The sequence below is a fragment of the Carlito syrichta genome, unplaced genomic scaffold (genome assembly GCF_000164805.1).
Source record: "Carlito syrichta isolate Samal-C Ts95f unplaced genomic scaffold, Tarsius_syrichta-2.0.1 Scaffold305792, whole genome shotgun sequence".
Classification (NCBI taxonomy): Eukaryota; Metazoa; Chordata; class Mammalia; order Primates; family Tarsiidae; genus Carlito; species Carlito syrichta.
This window is the reverse complement of record NW_007249888.1, coordinates 411,446-433,185: the sequence shown is the minus strand read 5'-3', so window position 1 is coordinate 433,185 and position 21,740 is coordinate 411,446. Positions and strand designations below refer to the sequence as shown.

At 37.9% G+C, this 21,740-nt stretch overlaps 1 protein-coding gene across 1 annotated transcript in view; it reads right to left on the bottom strand.

Annotated features, from left to right (window-relative positions):
• Positions 1 to 9,955: 9,955 nt before the first annotated feature.
• The window catches only part of DNAJC21 (DnaJ heat shock protein family (Hsp40) member C21), a 31,003-nt gene continuing 19,218 nt past the window's right edge, over positions 9,956 to 21,740 (bottom strand). The window contains exons 8-12 of the mRNA XM_008062671.2: positions 19,595 to 19,753; positions 18,486 to 18,528; positions 14,294 to 14,463; positions 11,132 to 11,207; positions 9,956 to 10,618 (exon numbers count right to left, since the gene is read on the bottom strand). Coding sequence (XP_008060862.1) covers positions 10,454 to 10,618; positions 11,132 to 11,207; positions 14,294 to 14,463; positions 18,486 to 18,528; positions 19,595 to 19,753 — 613 coding nt within the window. The 3' untranslated portion in view covers positions 9,956 to 10,453. The remainder of the gene's footprint in view (positions 10,619 to 11,131; positions 11,208 to 14,293; positions 14,464 to 18,485; positions 18,529 to 19,594; positions 19,754 to 21,740) is intronic.

Here is a 21,740-nt window from a genome sequence, read left to right as displayed (position 1 = left end):
TTTCTCTTTATATTAATTCTGAATGTTTTACAGGGCATTTTATAATTTCATTACTAAAATACAGTTCCCAAACTAACGAAAATGAAGTGTCTGAGAAACTGCTGCTTTCTGAAAATCTGAGGCTTAAACTCCAAAATAGAAATACTACAAATTGTCTTACAATCATGTCAGAAACATGATATAAGCCACTAAGATACTCAAGAATTACTTCTCAGTTTATCAGTCTGGTAGATTAGGACAGTGCAGGAATTAAGAACAGGGAAATGACCGAGCGTGGTGGCTCACGCCTATAATCCCAGTACTTTGGGAGGCCGACATGAGAGGATTTCCTGAGTCCACAAGTTCAAGACCAGCCTGGGCAATTTGGCAAGATTTCATCTCTACAATAAAGCAAAAATTTAGCTGGGCATGGTGGCGTGTGCCTGTAGTTCCAGCTACTTGGAAGGCTAAGGCGGAAAGGTAACCTGAGCCCAGCAGGTTGAGGCTGTGGTTGGTGACCATGAGCGTGCCACTGCACTCCAGCCTGGGCAACAGAGTGAGACTCCGACTAAAAAAAAAAAAAGAACAGGGAAACCACTGACAACATGTATCCTAAGAGCAAGGGTACCAATGCAGTAGGGCTCTGAAGTGACCCCAAGTAGTGGGGACAGGTGGAGACTGGCATGAGTTTGCTTGCCAGAGGAAGGCACTGTTGCCTCATCATCAAATTCTTGGACTTCTTTGGAACTGCAGGTAGACGATCAAGTAGCCCCCAGTCCTGCTGTCACTCAGACTGTCTCCCAGCCAGTGCAGGCATCCTTCAACAATGTCTGTGACAGAGGACTGGCCTGCCTCTGACTGCACACTTGTTGGGAGCTAACATCTACAGCTATACAGTTGAGGCCTATGAAGGCCCATGATGGAGATCTGCTTTTGACACAAAAGCATCAGTGACACCTATAGTGTTGGTACATGAATAGTGACCAGTTTGTATATGTGACATAAAAGCTTATATTATTTGAAAGTAAACCTTTTAAACAGTTAGGCTAAAATTTCAGGTAAAGCCTTACAGCAGAAAAACATTCGGTGCTTTAAGTTTTCATTTTTCTCTGACTCTCTGAGCCATTCTTAAGTCTCTGTTTCTCAGTAGTAACCATACAGCCTTTGTTTCTGTAAGCAGAAATTGCTTTAATAGTTTTGTTTTCCTGCCTCTAGCCAGGCAGAACGTTCTTAGTTTCATTATGTGCCAAAACTCTTAGTCTGCCTCTGCCCCCCCCGGCCATCGTCATGGCAACTGTGCCTTTTCCTGTCCAAAGGTGTGACAACCACAATTTGATTTATTCACTTAGACCAGATTTTCTATAAGGAAGTTTAAAAATATATATACATAGTTCAGGTATCCATATATAACACTATGTGAACTTGTGCTTCCTACTTCACCTCCTTCTGCTTGAAATTTGCCCTCTAATATGCCTGTGTATGGTAGTGATAAAACCCAGTCACAGGCCTGTTGGAGAGTGATTCCTTAGTACTTTCACTTATTATTGGATATATTTTTACACTATGGATTTCTGCTTTGAGGTGTCGACTTCAGTGTCCGGCAGACTTCAATGGTAAGGTGTGCATTGGGTATGTCGAACACTGTGGTTAACGTTTTCTGCTTCTCACTCTTTAGCATTTTATAGAAGGCTCTGACATCGTGTCTCTGACATCGTGTCTCTGACAGGCTTTTAAGATCAAAGTTTAGAGCATGCGAGACACCGAGATTAGCGCCTCTCTGTCTTCTTCTCTTAGACGTAATCTGTGCTTTATCTGCTTTATCAGTTTATCCTTTAAAATTATATATTCAAAGTTTTATAAGAGATCATATATTAAATCATATAGTTGGATGCTAAAAATCATAGGTGTTAGTTATGATTTTGTTTTAAACGTGTGTACTCTGATACTAATCATTCTGTTTGGAGCATGTGGATCTTGTGATGCAGATTTAATAGATATGGTGTGTGTCACTAGATTCATATGCCCCCAGCAAAAATATTTTCACTACTAGAAGTTAAGATAATTAATATAAATCTTGATTGTTTTGTTAAATCATAGTAGATTAGTAAAAAGGGAAATTTTTACCTTAAGTAAAATTCAATGTAGTTTATAATATATAGATTAATCATTAGGTATTATAGAAAACAGTTTGCTATGCTATTGTTAAAATCATACACCTGTTATTTTGATATACGCCTTGTAAGGCACACGTAGTTCTCATTGCCAATTGTCACCCTAAACAAAAATCTTTTGTGAAGAATATTATGCATTATATGATTTGTAAGCCCCTAGCAAATATTTGATTATTGCTGAATATTGTAGAAAATGGTATATAAGGTGGAAGGAGTTTGAATAAAATTCGGACTCAGTCCTGATCAGACTGATCCCAGAAGAACTGCCTCCGAGTGGTTTCTTCTCGCCGTGTCCTGATTCCCTGGAGCAGGTCCAACTCCCCTCAGGTCGCGCTGGTCCCCGACACACACTGGCTGGAACACGGATCTCACTACATCATAAGAGACTGATTCTACTGTTGATGCAACTGTTGGAAATTCTGCTTCATAATATGCTGATATAACTGTTACCTTTGGATTCATGGACATGTGAGTTCTTATTAAGTTTGAAAATAAATATCTGAAGAGATCTATAAACTATGTACCATTATGTCTAAATGCTAAGAGTTTCCATGACCTTTTCAGTTTTAGAAAATGTCAGAAAACTTTCTCCAAGTAACATTTAAATGATTTGTAGCACAAAGGATAATTCAAGCCTTTTCTGTTTTATAGAAGGCATTTGGTACCAAGGACATCAATGATGTTAGGGCCTCTGACTAGGTTTAATGACAAAGTAATTATCTGTAAAAATGCATTTAGTCTTCTAACATTATTAAGGACCACCACTCTTCAAGACAGCTTCTAGCTTCAGCCTTTAAAAAATGTTTGTTCCATTCAAGCCAGTATACAACAATACTTTTTAAATACACTACAGGATCAATTTAATCAAATTTCTCTCTAAATTGGATTATTTCATATAACGAAGTGACAGTGAAATGAAGCAAGAAAAGTATAAGATACTATTGAAGATAAATAAAAGCTAACCATTATCGAATGCCTACTACCATGTGCCAGGCACTATGCTCACACTTAAGACTTTATTTTTATTCATTCATTCATTCATAGAGATGAGGTTTCACTATGCTTCCTAGTGTGGTCTCAAACTCCTGGGATCTCGCCTTGGTCTCCCAAAGTACTGGGATTACAAGCATGAGCCAGCATGCCCAGCCTTACACTTAGGACTTTAATCTCTATGGTTCTGTAAGATTAGTCTCACTTCCACTTTACAGATTTTTTTTAAAATGGCTTAAAGAGTTTAAATGACTTGTCTAATATCGTACAGTTAACACTGGAACTAGAATTCAATGCAAAATCTCTGAGAGTTAAAAGCCCACATGCCCTTGCCAGTTGAAACTATACTTCTCATTTAGGTAACTACACATATGCTGAAATGTGAATCAATCAGGAGTTGATTCACCTATGACAAAAAGCTCAAAACAGTGGCTTAGAAATGCAGAAGTTTAATTTCTCTCAAGTGCAGTGGTAGCTCGTTTGGGGCTCATAACAGTGTCTCCGGTGTTAAGAACTGAAGCTCCTATCCTTTTGTTGCTTCATGATCCCAGCTGGGGCAAAGCTCCAGCCATTTACCTCTTCATTTAAGTTGGAAAAAGAAAGGGAAAAGGATATAACCATATCTTTAAGAACATGCCCTATGGAAGGCTGAGGCGGAAGGATCGCCAGAGCCTAGCAGGTCGACGCTGGGGTGGCAGTGAGCGTGCCACAGCACTCTAGCCTGGGTGACAGAGTGAGATGCCAACTAAAAAAAAACCCCAAAACCAAAAAACGAACATGCCCCCAAAATTGCTCAGATCACTAACAGACTTCAAGCTACAAGGAGGGCTGGGAAGAAAATCTTCACATTCTCGGTGGCTTTGCACCCAACTAAAACCAAAGTTGTAAAAGGGAGAATGAATATTGAGACAGTAGCCTCTGCCACAATGTACTTATGGAATATGCCAGGAATAAAAAGTAGAACTTAACCCTTTATACACCCCTTTGTGCAAGTATTTATTCTGTTAGCAAAGTAAAGCTTTGTTGTGAGATCCAGAGTAACAAATCCCCCTGGACCCACCATCCAGAATTAACAAATGCTAACATTTACCTTCATATCTTTAAAAAAAAAGTGACTGACTCAAATGAGATCCCTTTGCAGCCACATCCAGTCCTACGCCTAAGTTCAAGGCAACTGCCTTTTTAAATGATGTCTTTCTTTCCTGTTGATGTTTCCCTATATAAATAACAATTAGCATGGTATTTTTTAAATTGCATAAATGGCATACATTTCATCTCCTGTGACAGTTTATTTTTGTTTTTTTTTTTGAGTTGGAGTCTCACTCTGTCGCCCAGACTGGAGTGCAGTGGCCGCTCCTGGCCACTGCAGCCTCGACCTGCTGGGCTCTGGCGATCCTTCCACCTTAGCCTTCCGAGTAGCTGGAATTACAGGCATGCGCTACCACGTCCAGCTGATTTTTTTGATTTATTGTAGAGATGAGGTCTCACTAAGTTGCCCAGGCGGGTCTCGAACCCGCGGGCTCAGGCAATCAACTCACCTCAGCCTCCCAAAGCGTGGGATTACAGGCTGACTCACCAAGCCCAGCTAGTTTATTTTCATTCAATGTTTTTTCGAGGATCATCCACACTGATATTAGTTCATTCATATAAGCTGCTTAATTATTAGCCATCTTATAAATAGTGCACAGTTTATCCATTTCCTTGCTCATGAACACTTAGGTTTTTTTCCAACTTATCTTAGATACAAACAATTAAGCTGTGAGCATTCTTGTGGATTTCCCTATACACATGTGCTGGGGTTTCTCTAGAGTATTGCTTCTCAAGCTTTAATGAGCATCTGAATCACCTAAAAAATCTTGTTAACCACAGATTAACACCTTCAGCAGATCCAAGGCAGGACCTGAAAGCTGCAAAGTTCCCAGGTAAGGCCCATGCTGCTGCTCTGTGGACCACACTTTTGAAAGGTGAGACTCTAGGTATATACCTAGAATTGTTGGATCACAAGATACGCATACCTTCAGCTTTCTTAGGCATCATCAAACTGAACCAATTTTTACTCCAAAAGAAATGAATGTGTTCTCATTTCTCCAACATTTGATTTTGTGACTGTTTACCTTTTGCCAATCTGAAAGCATGAAACAAGTCATATGTCCCTATCAGGACAGTAATTCTTTTCCATCTTTACACATTTTCTGACTATGCAAGTTTTTTTCTGTTCATATGGTTTACCCATTTTTCTAATACAGGGTTCTAAGTGTGACCCAAGGACCCTGGGAAGTCTCTTGAGACCCATTCAGAGAGTCTACAAGGTCCCTTTTTTCCCCAATTACCTATCCACATGAGGCTGAATTTTCTTCTTCAAATGCTTCAACCAAAACATACAGCAACAGACTGATTGCAGAAGCAGGTAGGAGAGTCCAGCTGTCTTCTATTACGCTAAACATTAAAGAGCTTTGTAAAAAGATAAAACAGAGCCACTAATGCTACTCATTAAAGTTTTGTTCTAAAAACTACTTTCCATAATTGTTAACATGTATTATTCTTTAATGAATTAATACTTTAAAAATTCTAATACAAGTTCGGGCGCGATGGGTCACGCCTATAACTCCAGCACTTTGGGAGGCTGAGGTGAGAGGATTGCCTGAACTCGTGGGTTGGAGAACAGCCTGGGCAACTTGGCAAGACCTCATCTCTACAATAAATCAAAAGAAAAAAAAATTAAAAGAAAAAAGTTTTTAAAAAAATTCTAATACAGTACATATCAGTAGATATAACCCAAATACACAAAAGCTCTTTGGAGTTCTCACTTTGTAAGAGTGTAATGGGTCTTGAGACCAACATTTTGAGAACAGCTGTGTTTTGTTTTGGCTTTTTTTTTTTTGAGTTGGAGTCTCACTCTGTCACCCAGGCTGGAGTGCAGTGGCATGCTCATAGTTATTGCAACCTCAACCTGCTGGGCTCAAGCAATCCTTCTACCTCAGCCTCCAAGTAGCTGGAACTACAGGTGTGTGCCTACACACCCGTTAAGTTTTTGATTTATTGTAGAGATGAAGTCTCACCAAGTTGCCCAGGCTGGTCTCAAACCCTTGAGCTCAGACAATCCTCTTGCCTCCGCCTCCCAAAGGGCTGGGATTACAGGCGTGAGCCACCATGCCTGGCTGAGAACTGCCATTCTAATGCACAGCTCTGATTTTCTCATTGATTTTGTATGAGGTTGTTTTTCAATGTATTCTGGATACTAATCCTTTGTTAGTTACATATACTACAAACATTTTCTTACTGTCTATAGTTTGTCCTTTTACTGATGGTTCCAATTATTCTACAGAAGGCTTAGCTTAGATACAGTCCTATTTTCCTGTGTGTGCTTTTGTGTCTTATTTTAAAGAAATCTTTCCTGTGCAAAATTATGAAGATAATTATAGATTCCCACTTAAAAGTTTACTTTCACATTTAGGTTTTTAATCCATTTATTTTTTGGGAAGCGTGTATGGTAGTACATATTTTTTTCACCATAAAAATAGCTTGCCATAGGCCGGGCTCAGTGGCTCAGCCTGTAACCCCAGCACTTTGTGAGGCTGAGGCAAGTGGATTGCCTGAGCCCATAGGTTCGAGACCAGTCAGGCAACTTGGTGAGACCTCATCTCTACATCAAACATTAGCTGGGTGTGGTAGCATGTGCTGGTAGTTCAGGATATTTGGAAGGCTGCGGTGGAAGGATCACTAGAGTCCAGCAGGTCAATGCTGGGGTGGCCATGAGTGTGCCACTGCACTCCAACCCGGGCAACAGAAACTCCAACTCAAAAAAAAAAAAAAAAAATAGCTTGCCATAATCTGTCAAAAATCAAGTTCCTGCATTATATCCATAGGACTGTTTCTGAGAGCTCTATATTCTCATCAGGGGCCTACTGATTGACCTCTACTGGTACCAGTCACATATTGCATTAATATAGCTCTACAATATTTTGGGTATTAATAGGACAAGTTCATGCCTCTCCCTCTTGTTCTTCAATGTTATCTTGCTTCTTCTTAAAAGTAATCTTTTTTTTTCAGGTAACACATTTTGGGATATAACAAATGGACTACGAAGACGAGTCTAGGAACCTGCCATGTTCTTATGGTAGCAGCCCCTAACCATCCATCTCTGATCTCTGCTTCCTCTTTCATGGAACAAGAAATCTGATACTCATCTCTATTTTTCCTCTCCAACCCTTTGAGTCTATAATTTTAGTGTAAAGACATTAAACAGATAAGGAATGGAAACTGAGTAGAGATACCTCAGCATTGCTGATTACAGGAAACTGAACTTGTACCACACGAGTGGTATTATGTTTAGGAATTTACAATGGTTAAAAGGTCCTATTTATTATTTTATGTCAAAATTAAGCTAGAACCAACATCATAACATAGAGCATTCACAAAGTTTTGGGTGTGCTCTAAAATGAAACTATAGCTCACTGTAAGAATTATATTTCCTTTATGAGTCAAATAATTTCAGAGACATTCTTCTACAAATACTACTAGTTTCCAATCTGTAAATTTTGCAGAAGATTTAGTGAAAATGAAAACTTTCTGTAAGTCTTCTCATGATACCAAAATACCAATATTGCCATGTCAGCAGTCATTAGGACTTGAACTCGATGTGACTGACCTTCAACTAATTCATTCACAATTCTGCTTCTTCTCCTTTGTGACCAAAGTCAAGAATTTGCAAAATGCTGGCTGGGCCTAAGGATAGTGCTCATAATTTGAAACAGAGAAAGTCTAACTGGGCTTTTAAAGGAAATCCCCAGTTTGGGCACAACTGAATGAATTACAGAAGGAAAATGGGATTTCCCTTATCCTCTCCTCCTGGACTGCTCTTCTCCACATCTGAGCTAACTTTAATCAAGATAGATAGTCACCACTGAGTTTTAATGAGATCAAAGTAAAATGTGTGCACATGTATTTTAGAATATTGTTTTGCCTCAAGTAAAATTAAATGTGTGCAATTCACCAGAAGTATTATTTTACCTCTTGGCATAATATACAATATATTATTTTCCTCTTCAGAAGTAAATTTAGAAAGCAAATTTCTATGAAACCTAATGCATACTTAATTCAATGTGTACACTTCTTTATGCAAATATTTGAAGCTAAAAAAAGATTTAAAATATTTCAATTCAACAATATTTTGCTTAAAGCTTGTGTGTTTAAAAAACACATATACTATTTTATCTGACCTTCATAATAATGTATGATAAATGGAGGTGATATTATTATGCTAAGAACTGTATTGGAGGTAAGAAAAATGAAGTTCTGAGAAGTTAGATGATTCCTCAGCATCATACAAGATGAGACACAAGACCTGACTTCCAATCACAACTGAAGATCTCTTGAAAATTATGGTTGATTTTTGCCAATCTGAATAAAAGTGACAAGTAACTCCAATCAATGTTCACATGAAGCAGAAACAAATTTTTTAACGCATCAAGAAGGAGGGGAGAGAAAAATTATAAGGAATTAGTGACAGAAATAGCAAGAACTAGAAAGAAATGAAAGTCAAGAAAATATATCTGTCTCTAAATGGTAAAACATTTTAAATTAAGGTTCAAATGCATATTTTAAAGTCAATAACAGAGAATGAACTAGATCCTCAATACTACCTATGAAGCTATCTGATAAGACTTTGCCATTAGGGATTGAAGCTCTAAAAAGCTTACACATATCCAAAGATTCATTCATTTGAAGATTCAAGGATAAATGGAAAGCAGTAATTTCACTGAACAGTAAGTATACTTTTCAAGCTGATGAGTTTACTTTCAAGACCAATTAAAAGAATTGCCTACTTAACCCATCCTAAGTTGACTCATCAATGACTAATGTACTGGATTTTTTTAAATAAAGAAGACAAGGTTTTGCTCTGTTGCCCAGGCTGAAGTGTAGTGGAATGATCCCGGTTCACTGCAGCTTCCAACTCCTGGGCTCAAGCAATCTTCTCTCCTTGGCCTCCCAAAGCACACTTGATTGTAATAACACTCAGTTGTAACAATTCTCCATATTCCTTTTAATATTCATTATTGCTACAGAATAGATGGCGTATTAGATGGCGTATCAGCCCTATCCCAAAGTCTTTTTTTTTTTAAGTTTTCAAGCAAAGTTTATTTAGAAAGTAAATTAGAGAGAGAGAGAGAGAGAGAGAGAGAGAGAGGGAGAGAGAGGGAGAAAGAGGGAGGGAGGGAGGGAGGGGGGGGAGAGGAAGGGGGGGGAGAGAGAGAGAGAGAGAGAGAGAGAGAGAGAGAGAGAGAGAGAGAGAGAGATAGATCACCTCCCAAGGTAGGGGATGGCACCAAAGCTAAGAAAACATGGAAACCAGAGCTCAAAGAGCCACGAGGAGACACCAGAGTTTAACAAAGCAATGGCCCCAAAGTCTTTCATTAAGAAAGTTTTTCTCCACTGAATGATGGAGGAAAAACAGAGGAAAAAACTTCTGAAAATAGTGAAGAAAAAAAAATCTAGTGAAGAACACATCCCTTGTTAAAGAGTCAGTATGAATTCTGTACCATCTGCTACCTTATTCCATCAAACTTTACAGCTGTCACCGTGCCTACAGAGGAATTGCCATGTAAATTAATTTGCTTCCACCTCCATAATTCAATCAGAGCAAAAAAACCAAAGGATATATCTTGCTGATAATTATTAGTAAAATATCAGATTATATCAACATGGTCAAACCTTGAAGAGATATTATTCCTGAAACAGTACCATCCTTTTTCATAGTTTTTGCCAATCATTGTTCTTGAGGAAAATATATATATATATATATATATTCAACATCAGTTACTTAGAAATAATTTTAAAATCAGAAATGGAGTCATGGTGTCAGGTGGAAAAAATTCTATGATGATTTTAAAAAGATCTGAGATTTTGACAGATTATAAAGCATAACAAAATACAAAAGGATTAAGTAAATAAAAATATATAATGTGTAATTCACAAAACAAAGCAGAAAGGGGCATCTGTATGTGTTAAAATAATTTAATTCTCCCTGTACATTTCTGTCCACATGAGCCAACAGAAATAAAGAATAAACATTTTACAATATTTACCTGTTTTGAGATATTCAAGTCAATTCAGATGGCAAAAGTAGAATTCAATCACTAATGAAATGTTCAAAAATATATATTAAACAAAAAATGTTTTTACAAGATAAAAAATAATCTTTCACAATGCAATAAATTGCAGATCACTGAATTTTAACTCTTTAGATGATTTCAGTTCAGTTTTTTGGTTTCAAAATCTAGAGACAGTCAAAAAAGAAAGTGTAAGCAGAATTTCTATCTGTTTTTACGTTTCTCTTTCTTGTTTCGACTACTTGTTACACTGTTTAAAGATGATGACGAAGGTGCTCTTGCATGACCTGTGGTCTTTAGATGGTCAAAAAGTTTATTCCGAGATGGAAATTCACTATGGCAGGTAGTACAGCTGATAAGAACATCACTCTGAGAAGAGGGAAAAAAGGCATAAATAAAAGCAAATGTTATCATATGAAAGTAGTGTTTTATGTTTTAATGTAAAGATTAAGTCTCATACAATTTCAAAATAAAGATGTTTTAACAAGAGGAATAGCTACAAAAACAGGTTCAACAAAGTTACTCAACAAAGAACAAAGGTTCAACAAAGTCCATGTACCCCATGGACTAGAACAGAGGAAGAGTTTATGCTTCACAATTAATCTTCAGAACTTGATACATGTAACTCTTATCAGAAAGGCTTTAGAATACATAATGGAAAACAGAATAGTAACTGTTCTAGTGTGCTTATTTTAAGAAAAAAAAAATGATAGTAGTATATATACATAATTTCTACACTCATCAAGTAAAACTGTGGATGAATCCGCATCTTTGCAGGTTCTATGGGGAAGTGCTCATCAAATACACATTTACATTTTTAGAACATTATATTGTTTAAACAACAAGGTCTACTAGAGAAATGTGAATATGATTTTGACCTACCATTGTTTGTGGTTCACCAGGTACCTTGACAGATTTTTTCATATCTTTGGTTTTCTTCCCTTTGGGTTTAAGAACACTAGAAAATAAATTAAAGAATTAACCATAATCCAAAAATAATGTACCGCTTTTAATCATCATCTTAAGAATACTCAAAAGAATGAGACGCACTTTAAAGGCTGACTCATTAACTGCAACGGCTAAGTTAATTAATTTTCATATATCAAATGAACAGCTTTCGAGATCAAATTAAGTATCAAATTTGGCACAAAAATTAAGGAATTTGCTTAAAATAGCTGAAACAAAAGCTAAAACCTGACCCCTAAGAGATCTCTGAACGTTTATACAGTGTGTTTTCATAAAAAGCAAAGCACTAAATACTCTGTTTATTGAAGCGAACCATCTTCATAACCAACCAGTGGTAACTATAAATAATCTATGACATGAAGTGTAGTTCTCCAAAAACATTAACTTCTTGAACCTGATCCAGTCTGACAAACATTTCCACAGTCCCACAGAGAAATGAGAAAACAGACTTTGTAATACATTTTTCATAAAATAAAGTTTGTGCAATGTAAAGAATTTACTTTTATGTAAAAATTACATCCCTTCCCAGCAACCTGGATGGACTTAGAATCTATAATACTGAGTGACCTATCACAGAAACAAAGAACTGAGTATCACATGTTCTCACTTACAAGTAGATCTTGAACAATTATCATAATACTGTAAGAAAAGGATTGGCAGCAGTGGGAAACTGCCAGGGGAGGATGGGAGTGGGAGTGGTAGTAGTGGGAATCTGGTGGGGTGGTGGTGGGTGGGGGGGGCACCTCATCAATGCATAATAAACATTTGTATACCTAACACTGAATTGTATCCCACATCTTTAAAGTAAAATAAATAAATAAAAATTAGCTCCTTTCTGCTGATTTGGTGGCTTTTCCCCTGTTGTACCCTTTATTTTTATTGATTTACTTTTTTGAGTTGGAGTCTTACTCTGTTCCCCAGGTTGGAGTGCAGGGTATGATCACAGCCACTGCAGCTTCAACCTGCTAGACTCAGGTGATCCTTCTGCCTCAGTCTTTCAAATAGCTGAAACTACAGATGTGCATTATCATGCCTGGCTAATTTTTCAATTTATTGTAGAGACAAGGTCTCACTGTACTGCCCAGGCTGGTCTCGAAACCCTGGACTTAAGCAATCCTCTTGCCTCAGCCTCCCAAAGTGCTGGGATCACAGGTGTGAACCACCATGACAGCCTGTTGTGTCCTCTAAACTACCAGCCAGTGTAGTCAGGTTCCTCCTAGTCTGCTTGAACTCCTAAGCATTCCTCTACTTAATCTCCTATATGAATTTCTATTTTCCTTAGGTGTTTACACTTTCCCTTATTTGTGCTAACCAAATTTGTACAGTAAAAATCTGGGTGCAACTATATTTAACAGATGGGATGGTCACAATGAACACCTCATGGGTACACTATTCTTCAAGCAGAAGCCAAGGGTCTGCTTGAGTTAAACGAGCTATACACACTTACAAGATGTAGATCAGAAGTATAACACACATTTTACAACATTCAGCCAGTTTTGAAAGCATATCAAAAAAAGGACACAATGGCAAAAAGGTAACTGATGACATATATTTACAAAAATCATTACAGATATGCCAAAAATATGTCTAAGAAAACTTAGAATAATATTCTTGGTGAACAATTTATCATATCATGAAAGACAGCTATATCTCCAAAGCTAATATCTAAGACTTTCATTTAAAAAAACACTTTAAACATATACTTTAAAAAAAAATAAATCACTTCTCACTAGGTAGTCAATGTCCACATCACTGTAGATATAAAACAGAGGGACTGGATGCCAGAGGATGCGAGAGTAGTGTGAGGTTGTGATATGTTTATCTGAGGCCATTCCTCAACAGTGAAGGAGTCACTTGAATTCTCTGAGTCCCTTTCTCACATCAGTAAAATGAGAAAGTTGAACTATATAAGTGATTACCCTTTTCCTCCCCAAATAAATTCTCACATAGAAGTAACATGGAAAATAAAAAAATTTCAGCTCTAGATGAAGGGGTTCAGGGGCTCACAGCCCCCATCTCTTGGCCCAACCTTCATGGCCACCAAGCAGCCCAAAGCACCCTTACAGGACACCGAGGCCCCATGGAACTAGATGACCTGGGTATCTTCAACTGGTCAAGCAGACAGAAATTAAATGCCAGTTTTTTCACTCACCAGCTTTTGTCCTTGGGCAAGTCACTGAACCTAGCATTAGAGTCACACCATATGAATTTCCCCTTCTAGACATCTAAAATTCTTCAAAGACTCAACACTACTAGTTTGTTCAGTTGTATTCCCTCTTCCACAGCCAGAGCCCTACTGTAGGCCTCAGCCACATCTGCTTCCCTCATTCATGCAGTGTAAATCTCCTAAACTCCTAAGTATACATGCTCTACCACCTTGTTACTGTTGCTCCAGTGTGAAGCCTTCTCAACTCATGCTCCCACTTGACTCTGTCATTTTGACTCGCTTCATGCTCCTCTAAAGACAGGAACCTGCGGCTACCTACTTTTCAGCTCTTTCCTCAAGGAATAAGAAACGACTCTATTTTAGAGGAACAAAGGAGGATGGGGACAAGAAAGTCAGACAAGAGGAGGAGGACAGGGACTGGCTACCTCCCCTCAGCGAGACCTTCCCCTAGCCCACAACTACGGCAGCCTAGGAGTCCAGGGCTCCTCTGAACAGGAAGGCCCAAAGCTGTTGCCATGTGTTCTGACAGGACAAGGGTGCCTAATACAGGCTGTCATGACAGAATCAGGACAGAGACTCAGCAGGAATCTTGTTCTCATGTGAGTGTCAAAGATCCAGGACAAAAAAAGAACTGCAGAAGGATAAGAGAAACAAAATCTGAATCAAAGCAACTTCCTTCTAATTTTGGCCATGTTGCTGAAACATCTGGGAACACGTTCCTCTAGCGTTCTCTTTCCAATACTCTTCATCTGTATACATATGTGTATGTGTATATACATGTCTGTAAGTATTTATAGATATGAATAACTTACTTGGCCAGTCATGGGAATGGAGATTTTATTTCATATATGAAAAGCTATCTTCACTATCAAAATCCAGTAATTTAAAAATAATATGTAACTCTGATTTACCTTTTAGTTTCACTTTTTGCATCATCACATGGTTCAATGATCTCTGTGACAGTGACATTTTCTTGGGGACTATCTTCCAATTCTTTGGCATTGTCTTGATTTAAGTTAGTATCTTCTGGGTCAACCTTTATGCTTTCTCCAAATCCATTTTCATTGAAATTGTCATAATTCTAGGTAATAAACATATATTCATTACAAAATAAATACCGTAACAATATTGGCTTATGTTACGTTGTCAGTTAACAATGAACAACAATAATGTCCTGCACACTCCAGTAGGAAGAATGTATCTCCAGGAAGTAAAAGGAGAAGCAGGTGAGTTAAGAACATGGATGCTCATTACAGTAATACTAAATTAGGGGAAATCTGGAAATGATCTAAATGTTCAATAAACAAATAGTTGAATAAATGAGGGAAAACTATGAAGTTCTTAAAAATCATGTTTCCAAAGACATTCATTCAATTATGTAAAAAAATACAACATATTAGCAAAAATAGAAGACAGAAAACTATACATACAGTTTAACCACAATTTAATTCACTATTAAGTAATCTACTGGTAGAATTAAGAATATTTATAGTTTTCTATATTTTCCAAACAATCAGCAATGAACAAACTATTATGTCTACAGTTATGAAAAACAATACAGATTATATAAGAAAGATGCTTGGGAAACATATCTTCACTAACTGCAACTGCCTGTTTCTGAGTAATAATTCACCACATTTGCACTCTTTCTCTCATGCTCTCCAACCTTCTCTCTCCAAACACACTTTTTTTTTCCTTGAACTATACGAAAGTTGCCTGCAGATGAGTCTTTACCATGTACCTCCTAAGAACAAAAACATTTTCCACAGAGCCACAATACTCATACTCAAGAATTTAACGCTGATGTTATCTGTTACACAATCTACATTCAAATTTACCAACAGTTCCTCTTCCGTAACCCCCCATGTTGTGTTTGGTTGTCAGCTCTCTCTAATCTTTATTCTAGAACAGTCTCTCACTTTTTTTTGTCTTTCATGATGCTGACAATTTGATGACTGCCTTGTAGAATGTCTCATAATTTGGTTCTGTCTAATTGTTTACAAATGATTAAGATTCAGGTTAAACATTTCTAGCAATATTACTATAAAGATAATGCTGGGAGGCAAAATGTGCGTTTCTTCCATTTTTCATTGATCATTTGGTTAGGGTGGTAGGTACTGCCAGACTTTTCAAGTATAAAGTATCTTTTTCCTTTTTTAATTAATAAGTAATCTGCAGAGTGTGACTTTGAGACTGTGCATTCAAATATCTTATCCCCAATAATCATTCACCCAATGACTCTGGCATCTATTTTCCAACTCTTTTTAAACTCAATTATAGATATATAAAAAATTTTTAACAAAATCAAAGTACAAAAATCTATCACCATTATTTCTTTTGATGACTCAAGTTTTCCCAAAGTGGCAGGCCCTGTAGGCTGGGTCCTGAGTACTTTTGATGTATCCCCACCAGTTTTAGAGCACTTCCTTAGTTTCTAGTCTAAGATGTTCTAGGTTCACCTCCCACTTTCCCAGTCTCAGCCCTAAAATCAGGCATTTCTCCAGGAAGAACACCTGCTTTCATGGGAAAGGGAACCTAGAAACCAAGACATGTGCACTAGATGTGCTCACTGATGGGGTGTCACTATTTCGAGGTCCTCAATACATGCTGTTAACACACTTGTTTTCTTTAAATCATGAGCTCATATCAGCATCTCCAATTCCAATTCAACTTAACAGTGTTCTTACTCTTTCCCTCAATCTATACTTGTATTTCCCTCTTCCCACAAAGAGAATCTGGTTCTTAACAACTAATATATTTTGTTCATTTAGTTTCAGAAATACCACACCAATACCACCAAAAAATCTACCAGGTAAGGTCAAGATTTACTTTGTTGCAATTAATTTTACTTTTGACTACATCCCATGGAAGATGTTCAATCAGAGTACTACATTCAAAAGTTACTTGAATTAATTCTTCTTTTCTGTCAAAAGGGGTCATTTATTTGTTTACATTCAGTTTTAATTTGGGGGGGCTTTCTTTTACAATTCTTCTTGGCTTATGCAATTTGGTTTTTTACTATGCAGAAAACTTTACCAGTCTGAAGTTTCAAGATACTCAGTATTTGCTGCCTCCTGCTTGTTTATCAGTTCCTGTCTCCACACTGCCTCTGCTTTCAAAAGAAGTTTAGACATATGAAGAAAAGTGCTATTTAAAACTAGGTCTGAGCCAGGCTCGGTGGCTCAGCCTATAATCCCGCACTTTGGGAGGCTGAGGTGAGTGGACTGCCTGAGCCCACAGGTTCGAGACCTGCCTGGGCAACTTGGCGAGACCTCATCTCTACAATAAATCAAAAAATTAGCCAGGCGTGGTAGCGCACGCTTGTAGTTCCAGCTATTCGGAAGGCTGAGGCGGAAGGATCGCCGGAGCCCAGCAGGTCGAGGCTGCAGTGGCCAGGAGCGGCCACTGCACTCCAGTCTGGGCGACAGAGTGAGACTCCAACTCAAAAAAAAAAAAAAATAAAAATAAACAAACAAAAAACTAGGTCTGAACCTGATATAAGCAGAAATCATAAACAAGAAGTGTTATAAAGGAATATAAGGGTGGTCATTTTAAGCATTTTCATTAGTAAGAAAATACTAATACAAGTGTTTATGATAGCAATCAATAGAACCTATCCTCCATGAATTGAGGTAGCGCAGGCTTGGGTTAAATACAAATCCCTCTTATTTTATTTTGTATCTTTATTGTAGTGGTACTGACCCACACAGAGGAAAGAAAAAGTGTTCTAAGCCAATGACTACAAGGTGTTCAGATGGATGATGGGTAGAAAGCACTTTATAATAGGAACAAACAACTTGCTAGGTGGTTTTATATCTGAAATTAAAAGTTCCAAATTACAATTTTAAGTGATTAACTCATGTGTCATGTATCATTTTTGGAACAGGAAGCTGATAAAAACCATCAGATATATTACTACAACCATTTGGACAAATAAGCCAAATCTAAAATTTATTTTTAAAAGTATTAATGCACTACCTATGTTTTCTTAAAAACAAGTAATACAAGTTAACATAATTAGATTATACTAAAATGGTACAAAATCAATTCCATCCTTTTTGGAATCACCAATTAACGTTAGAAAATAGACAAACTGACTTTGTTTCTATAAGTTCCAATACAGTCACAAGATTGTGTTACACATGTGTAATAACATAGTATCATTTTATTTAAAAATAATCCTTAAGATTGAGGTTGAATTCAGACTCCAGTTGTGAAATATTTAAACTACTGAAATTTCTGAATAATAGAAACATTTTTTTCAAGAATCACAATCATTCCAAGTTTCAGACTAAGTGTTCCTTTGGTGATATTTATGTTGTTGGCAGAATAAACATAGCTAAACAATGATCAACCCTCCCGGATTTTCTTATTTCCAGATTTTAATTGTTGTCTTGACTTAAAAGCCTGGATACATCTGTCATGAGATGGATCCAAATTTTTAAAATATGGTCACTCAGAGAATTCATAGCAGGGGAATTCTACATGTACAACTTTTAAAAACACGGTAATAGTAAATAAGTAAGTTAGTTACGTACATATAAGAGGTGAAAGTGCTGAAAAAGAAAAACACCTTCAATTCTTTTAAGCAATCATATAATCAGGTCAAGGATGGTGGTTCACACCAGTAATCCCAGCACTTTGGGAGTCTGAGGTGGCAGGATTGCTTAAGGCAAGGAGTTTGAGACCAGCCTCAGCAACACAGCAAGACCTCATCTCTACAAAAAATAAACCAGGCGTGTTGGCACATGCCTGTAGTCCCAGTTACTCTGGAGACTAAGGCAAAAGGATCTCCAGAGCCCAGAAGGTCAATGCTGTGGGTTAGCCATGATAATGTACACTGAGGCGAGAGGACTGCTTGAGCCCAGGAGTTTGAGACCAGCCTAGGCAGCATAGTGAGACCTCATCTCTACAAAAAAAAAAAAAAAAATTAGCTGCAGCAAGCCGAGATCAGTGAGTTTTGTGCAGGAAAAAAAAAAATCTTACCATCAACATAGAATTATGGCATGAAACTCTCTCTTCTAATATAGACTATATTGAATAAATAAGAGTGCTGCAATTTTATAGTTGGTATTTAATGTTAACAAAATGTTTTCCACATACCTGTGCTGGTTTCTGTTTCTTTTTCTTCTGTTTTTTAGAAAGTCTAAGAGCAAATATAAATCAAAATGTTAAATATTTGATTTTGTGAAGATTTACTAAATGAAAAGAAAAATATTTAAAAAACACTAGTGATAAACAGAAGTAAAATGAGGGAAGTTAAATGTAAAAATATTTAATATCATAAAGCGTAAGGAAAATAAAATATTCATACTGTCACTTTAGAGAGTAAGAGGTTGAGCCAGGCTCGGTGGCTCAGGCTGTAATCCCACACCTGAGAGGCTGAGGTGAGTGGACTGCCTGAGCCCACGGGTTCAAGACCCGCCTGGGCAACTTGGCGAGACCTCATCTCTACAATAAATCAAAAAATCAACCGGGTATGGTAACGCGTGCCTGTAATTCTGGCTACTCGGAAGGCGAGGCAGAAGGATCGCCAGAGCCCAGTGGGTCGAGGCTGCAGTGGCTTGGATTGGCCACTGCACTCCAGTCTGGGCGACAGAGTGAGACTCCAACTCAAAAAAAAAAAAAAAAAGAGAGTAAGAAGTTGGAGTTCAACGAATAGTAATTAGCATACAAATTGCCTAAGCATAAAACTGTTTTTAATATAGTCATAACATATTCTGTTAAAATCATATTTGAAGCTGGGCTAGGTGGCTCAGCCTGTAATCCCACGCCTTTGGGAGGCTGAGGTGAGTGGACTGCCTGAGCCCGTGAGTTCAAGACCCATCTGGGCAGCGAGACCTCATCTCTACAATAAATCCAAAAATCAGCCGGGCGTGGTAGCGCATGCCTGTAATTCTGGCTACTTGGAAGGCTGAGGCGGAAGGATCGCCGGAGCCCAGCAGGTCGAGGCTGTGTTGGCCGGGAGCAGCCACTGCACTCCAGTCTAGGCAACAGAGTGAGACTCCAACTCAAAAAAAAAAAAAAAAAAAATATATATATATATTTGACATCATGTCCTTTACCCAGTTCAACACTATAAAGTTCCATTAACTAGAAGACATGCAGAAGATATTAACATAACACTGTAACTTCCTTGGAATAAAACAGACTTTAAATGCAATCTCTAACTGTGATAAGTATGTACAGTAATATTTAATATTTAAAAATACTTTTGTTTCGGCGCATCTTCCATTTCTTCCTCAGAATTATCATTTAATGGATTTTCATCAATTTGAGATCCTGAAAAATTTTCTTCCTCCATTTCCAACTGTTGCTTTAATAAGGCAACCATTTCCCGATGTTTCTTTGACTTTTCATGATTCTTCATGCTGAAAAAACAAACTGACATGAGTAGCTGCTCTAGGATTCATTTATACATATCCAGATTTTTTGTTGAATAATTGCAACCAAGTTGAAATTTACTTTTACTATTAATTAAGCAACATATAAGTGATTTTATACAGAGAAACAGAACACTGTCAGGATTTCTCAGACAGTAAGCACACTGGAAACTCATGGCCATGGTCTTTCTTCCTGTACCCTAGCACTCACTGCTCTCTCTGTCCTTTATCTACAGACATTTTCCTTCTTTATTTCTAGTATTATCATTTGTTTCTTTAGACAAATTTTCCACTTATTATTTTGATTTTTCAACTTTAAAAAATTTTTTTTCTTTTTTCTAGTCAGAGTCTCACTCTGTCGCCCAGGCTAGAGTACAATGGCATGCTCACAGTCACCACAGCCTCGACCTGCTGGGCTCAGGTGATACTTCCACCTCAGCCTTTCATATAGCTGGACCCACAGGCATAAGTCACCATGCCCAACTATCTTTTGACTTATTGTAGAGATGAGATCTTGCCAAATTGCCCAGGCTAGTCTCAAACCCTTGGGCTCAGGCAATCCTCTCACATCAGTCTCCCAAAGTGCTGGGATTACAGATGTGACTCGCTGTGCCTAGCCAATTTTTCAATTTTTTAAATGAAGTCTTCTCTATTGTTTCCTACTAACTGCTAAGAATTTGCTAAGTGCTTCTATGTTCCAGGTCATGCTGCAGACTTTGAGGGATCAAGGGAATTAAGACACACACTCTAACTTCAAAAGGACATTATCCTGGACTAGAGAAATGGTGACGCAAGGGCTGGAAGTGTAAGAGTAGTTCACCTCCTTTTGCTTTTTTTAAAAAGATCTTTTTCACCTTCTCATTCTCACCATCCTAAATGTAAGTTCAGACACATCTACCCCTGTCCAAAACTCTACAATATCTATGAGCAACTAAAAATCATTTCACAAAACAGAGTAGACAACACAAACTATGAGAGTTAGATCAATTAGAAAGTAGGAAAGTCATACTATCACTTTCCTACTTCATCTCATCAGATTTTTGGCATTCTAGTTTTGGATTGCTTTTTCCTTCCCACTAAAATTCTCCTTTAAACCATGCTCCCTTGGAGAAATGAGAATATCTTGTGTCAGAGAGTAAGTGCTCAAAAAAATGATGGAGACATATCAAAAGGACACAGAAACTGGCTTGAAGGAATTCTCACTAACCAAATATGGAAACATTTGAGCATTAAAAGAATAGTATAAACTATAAAACAATGAAAAACATTCATAAATTCATACTGATAATAGATAGCTAGACAGATACAGCAGAAGGTCAAGTTACAGCAAAAGGCCAAGTGCTGACTGATGAATTCAAAAGGGGCACAGGCACTGGCAAAGCATCATTCTGTAATCATCCCAGTATAGACTGGTACAAGCTAAAACATTAACGAATGCTAAAGCTAGGAAGAAAATATTTATGAGGAGCAAGATATCTGCAGTTTTAAAGTGTCTCCTCAGCCAGGCATGGTGGCTCATGCCTGTAATCCCAGCACTTTGGGAGGTGGAGGCGAGAGGATTGCCTGAGTCCAGGAATTTGAGACCAGCCCCGACAACTTGGAGAGACCTCATCTCGACAATAAATTTTTAAAAATTAGCCAGGTGTGGTGGTGCATGCCTGTGGTTCCAGTTACTTGGAAGATGTAGGTGGAAGAATCACCTGAGCCCAGCAGTTCAAGGCTGCAGTGGCTGTGAGTATGCCACAGCACTCCAGCCTGGGTGACAGAGTGAGACTCCTACTCAAAAAAAAGAAAATTTAGAGCCGGGCTCGGTGGCTCAGCCTGTAATCCCGCGCCTTTGGGAGGCTGAGGTGAGTGGATTGCCTGAGCCCGCGGGTTCGAGACCCGCCTGGGCAGCAAGACCTCATCTCTACAATAAATCAAAAAATTAGCCGGGCGTGGTAGCGCATGCCTGTAATTCCGGCTACTTGGAAGG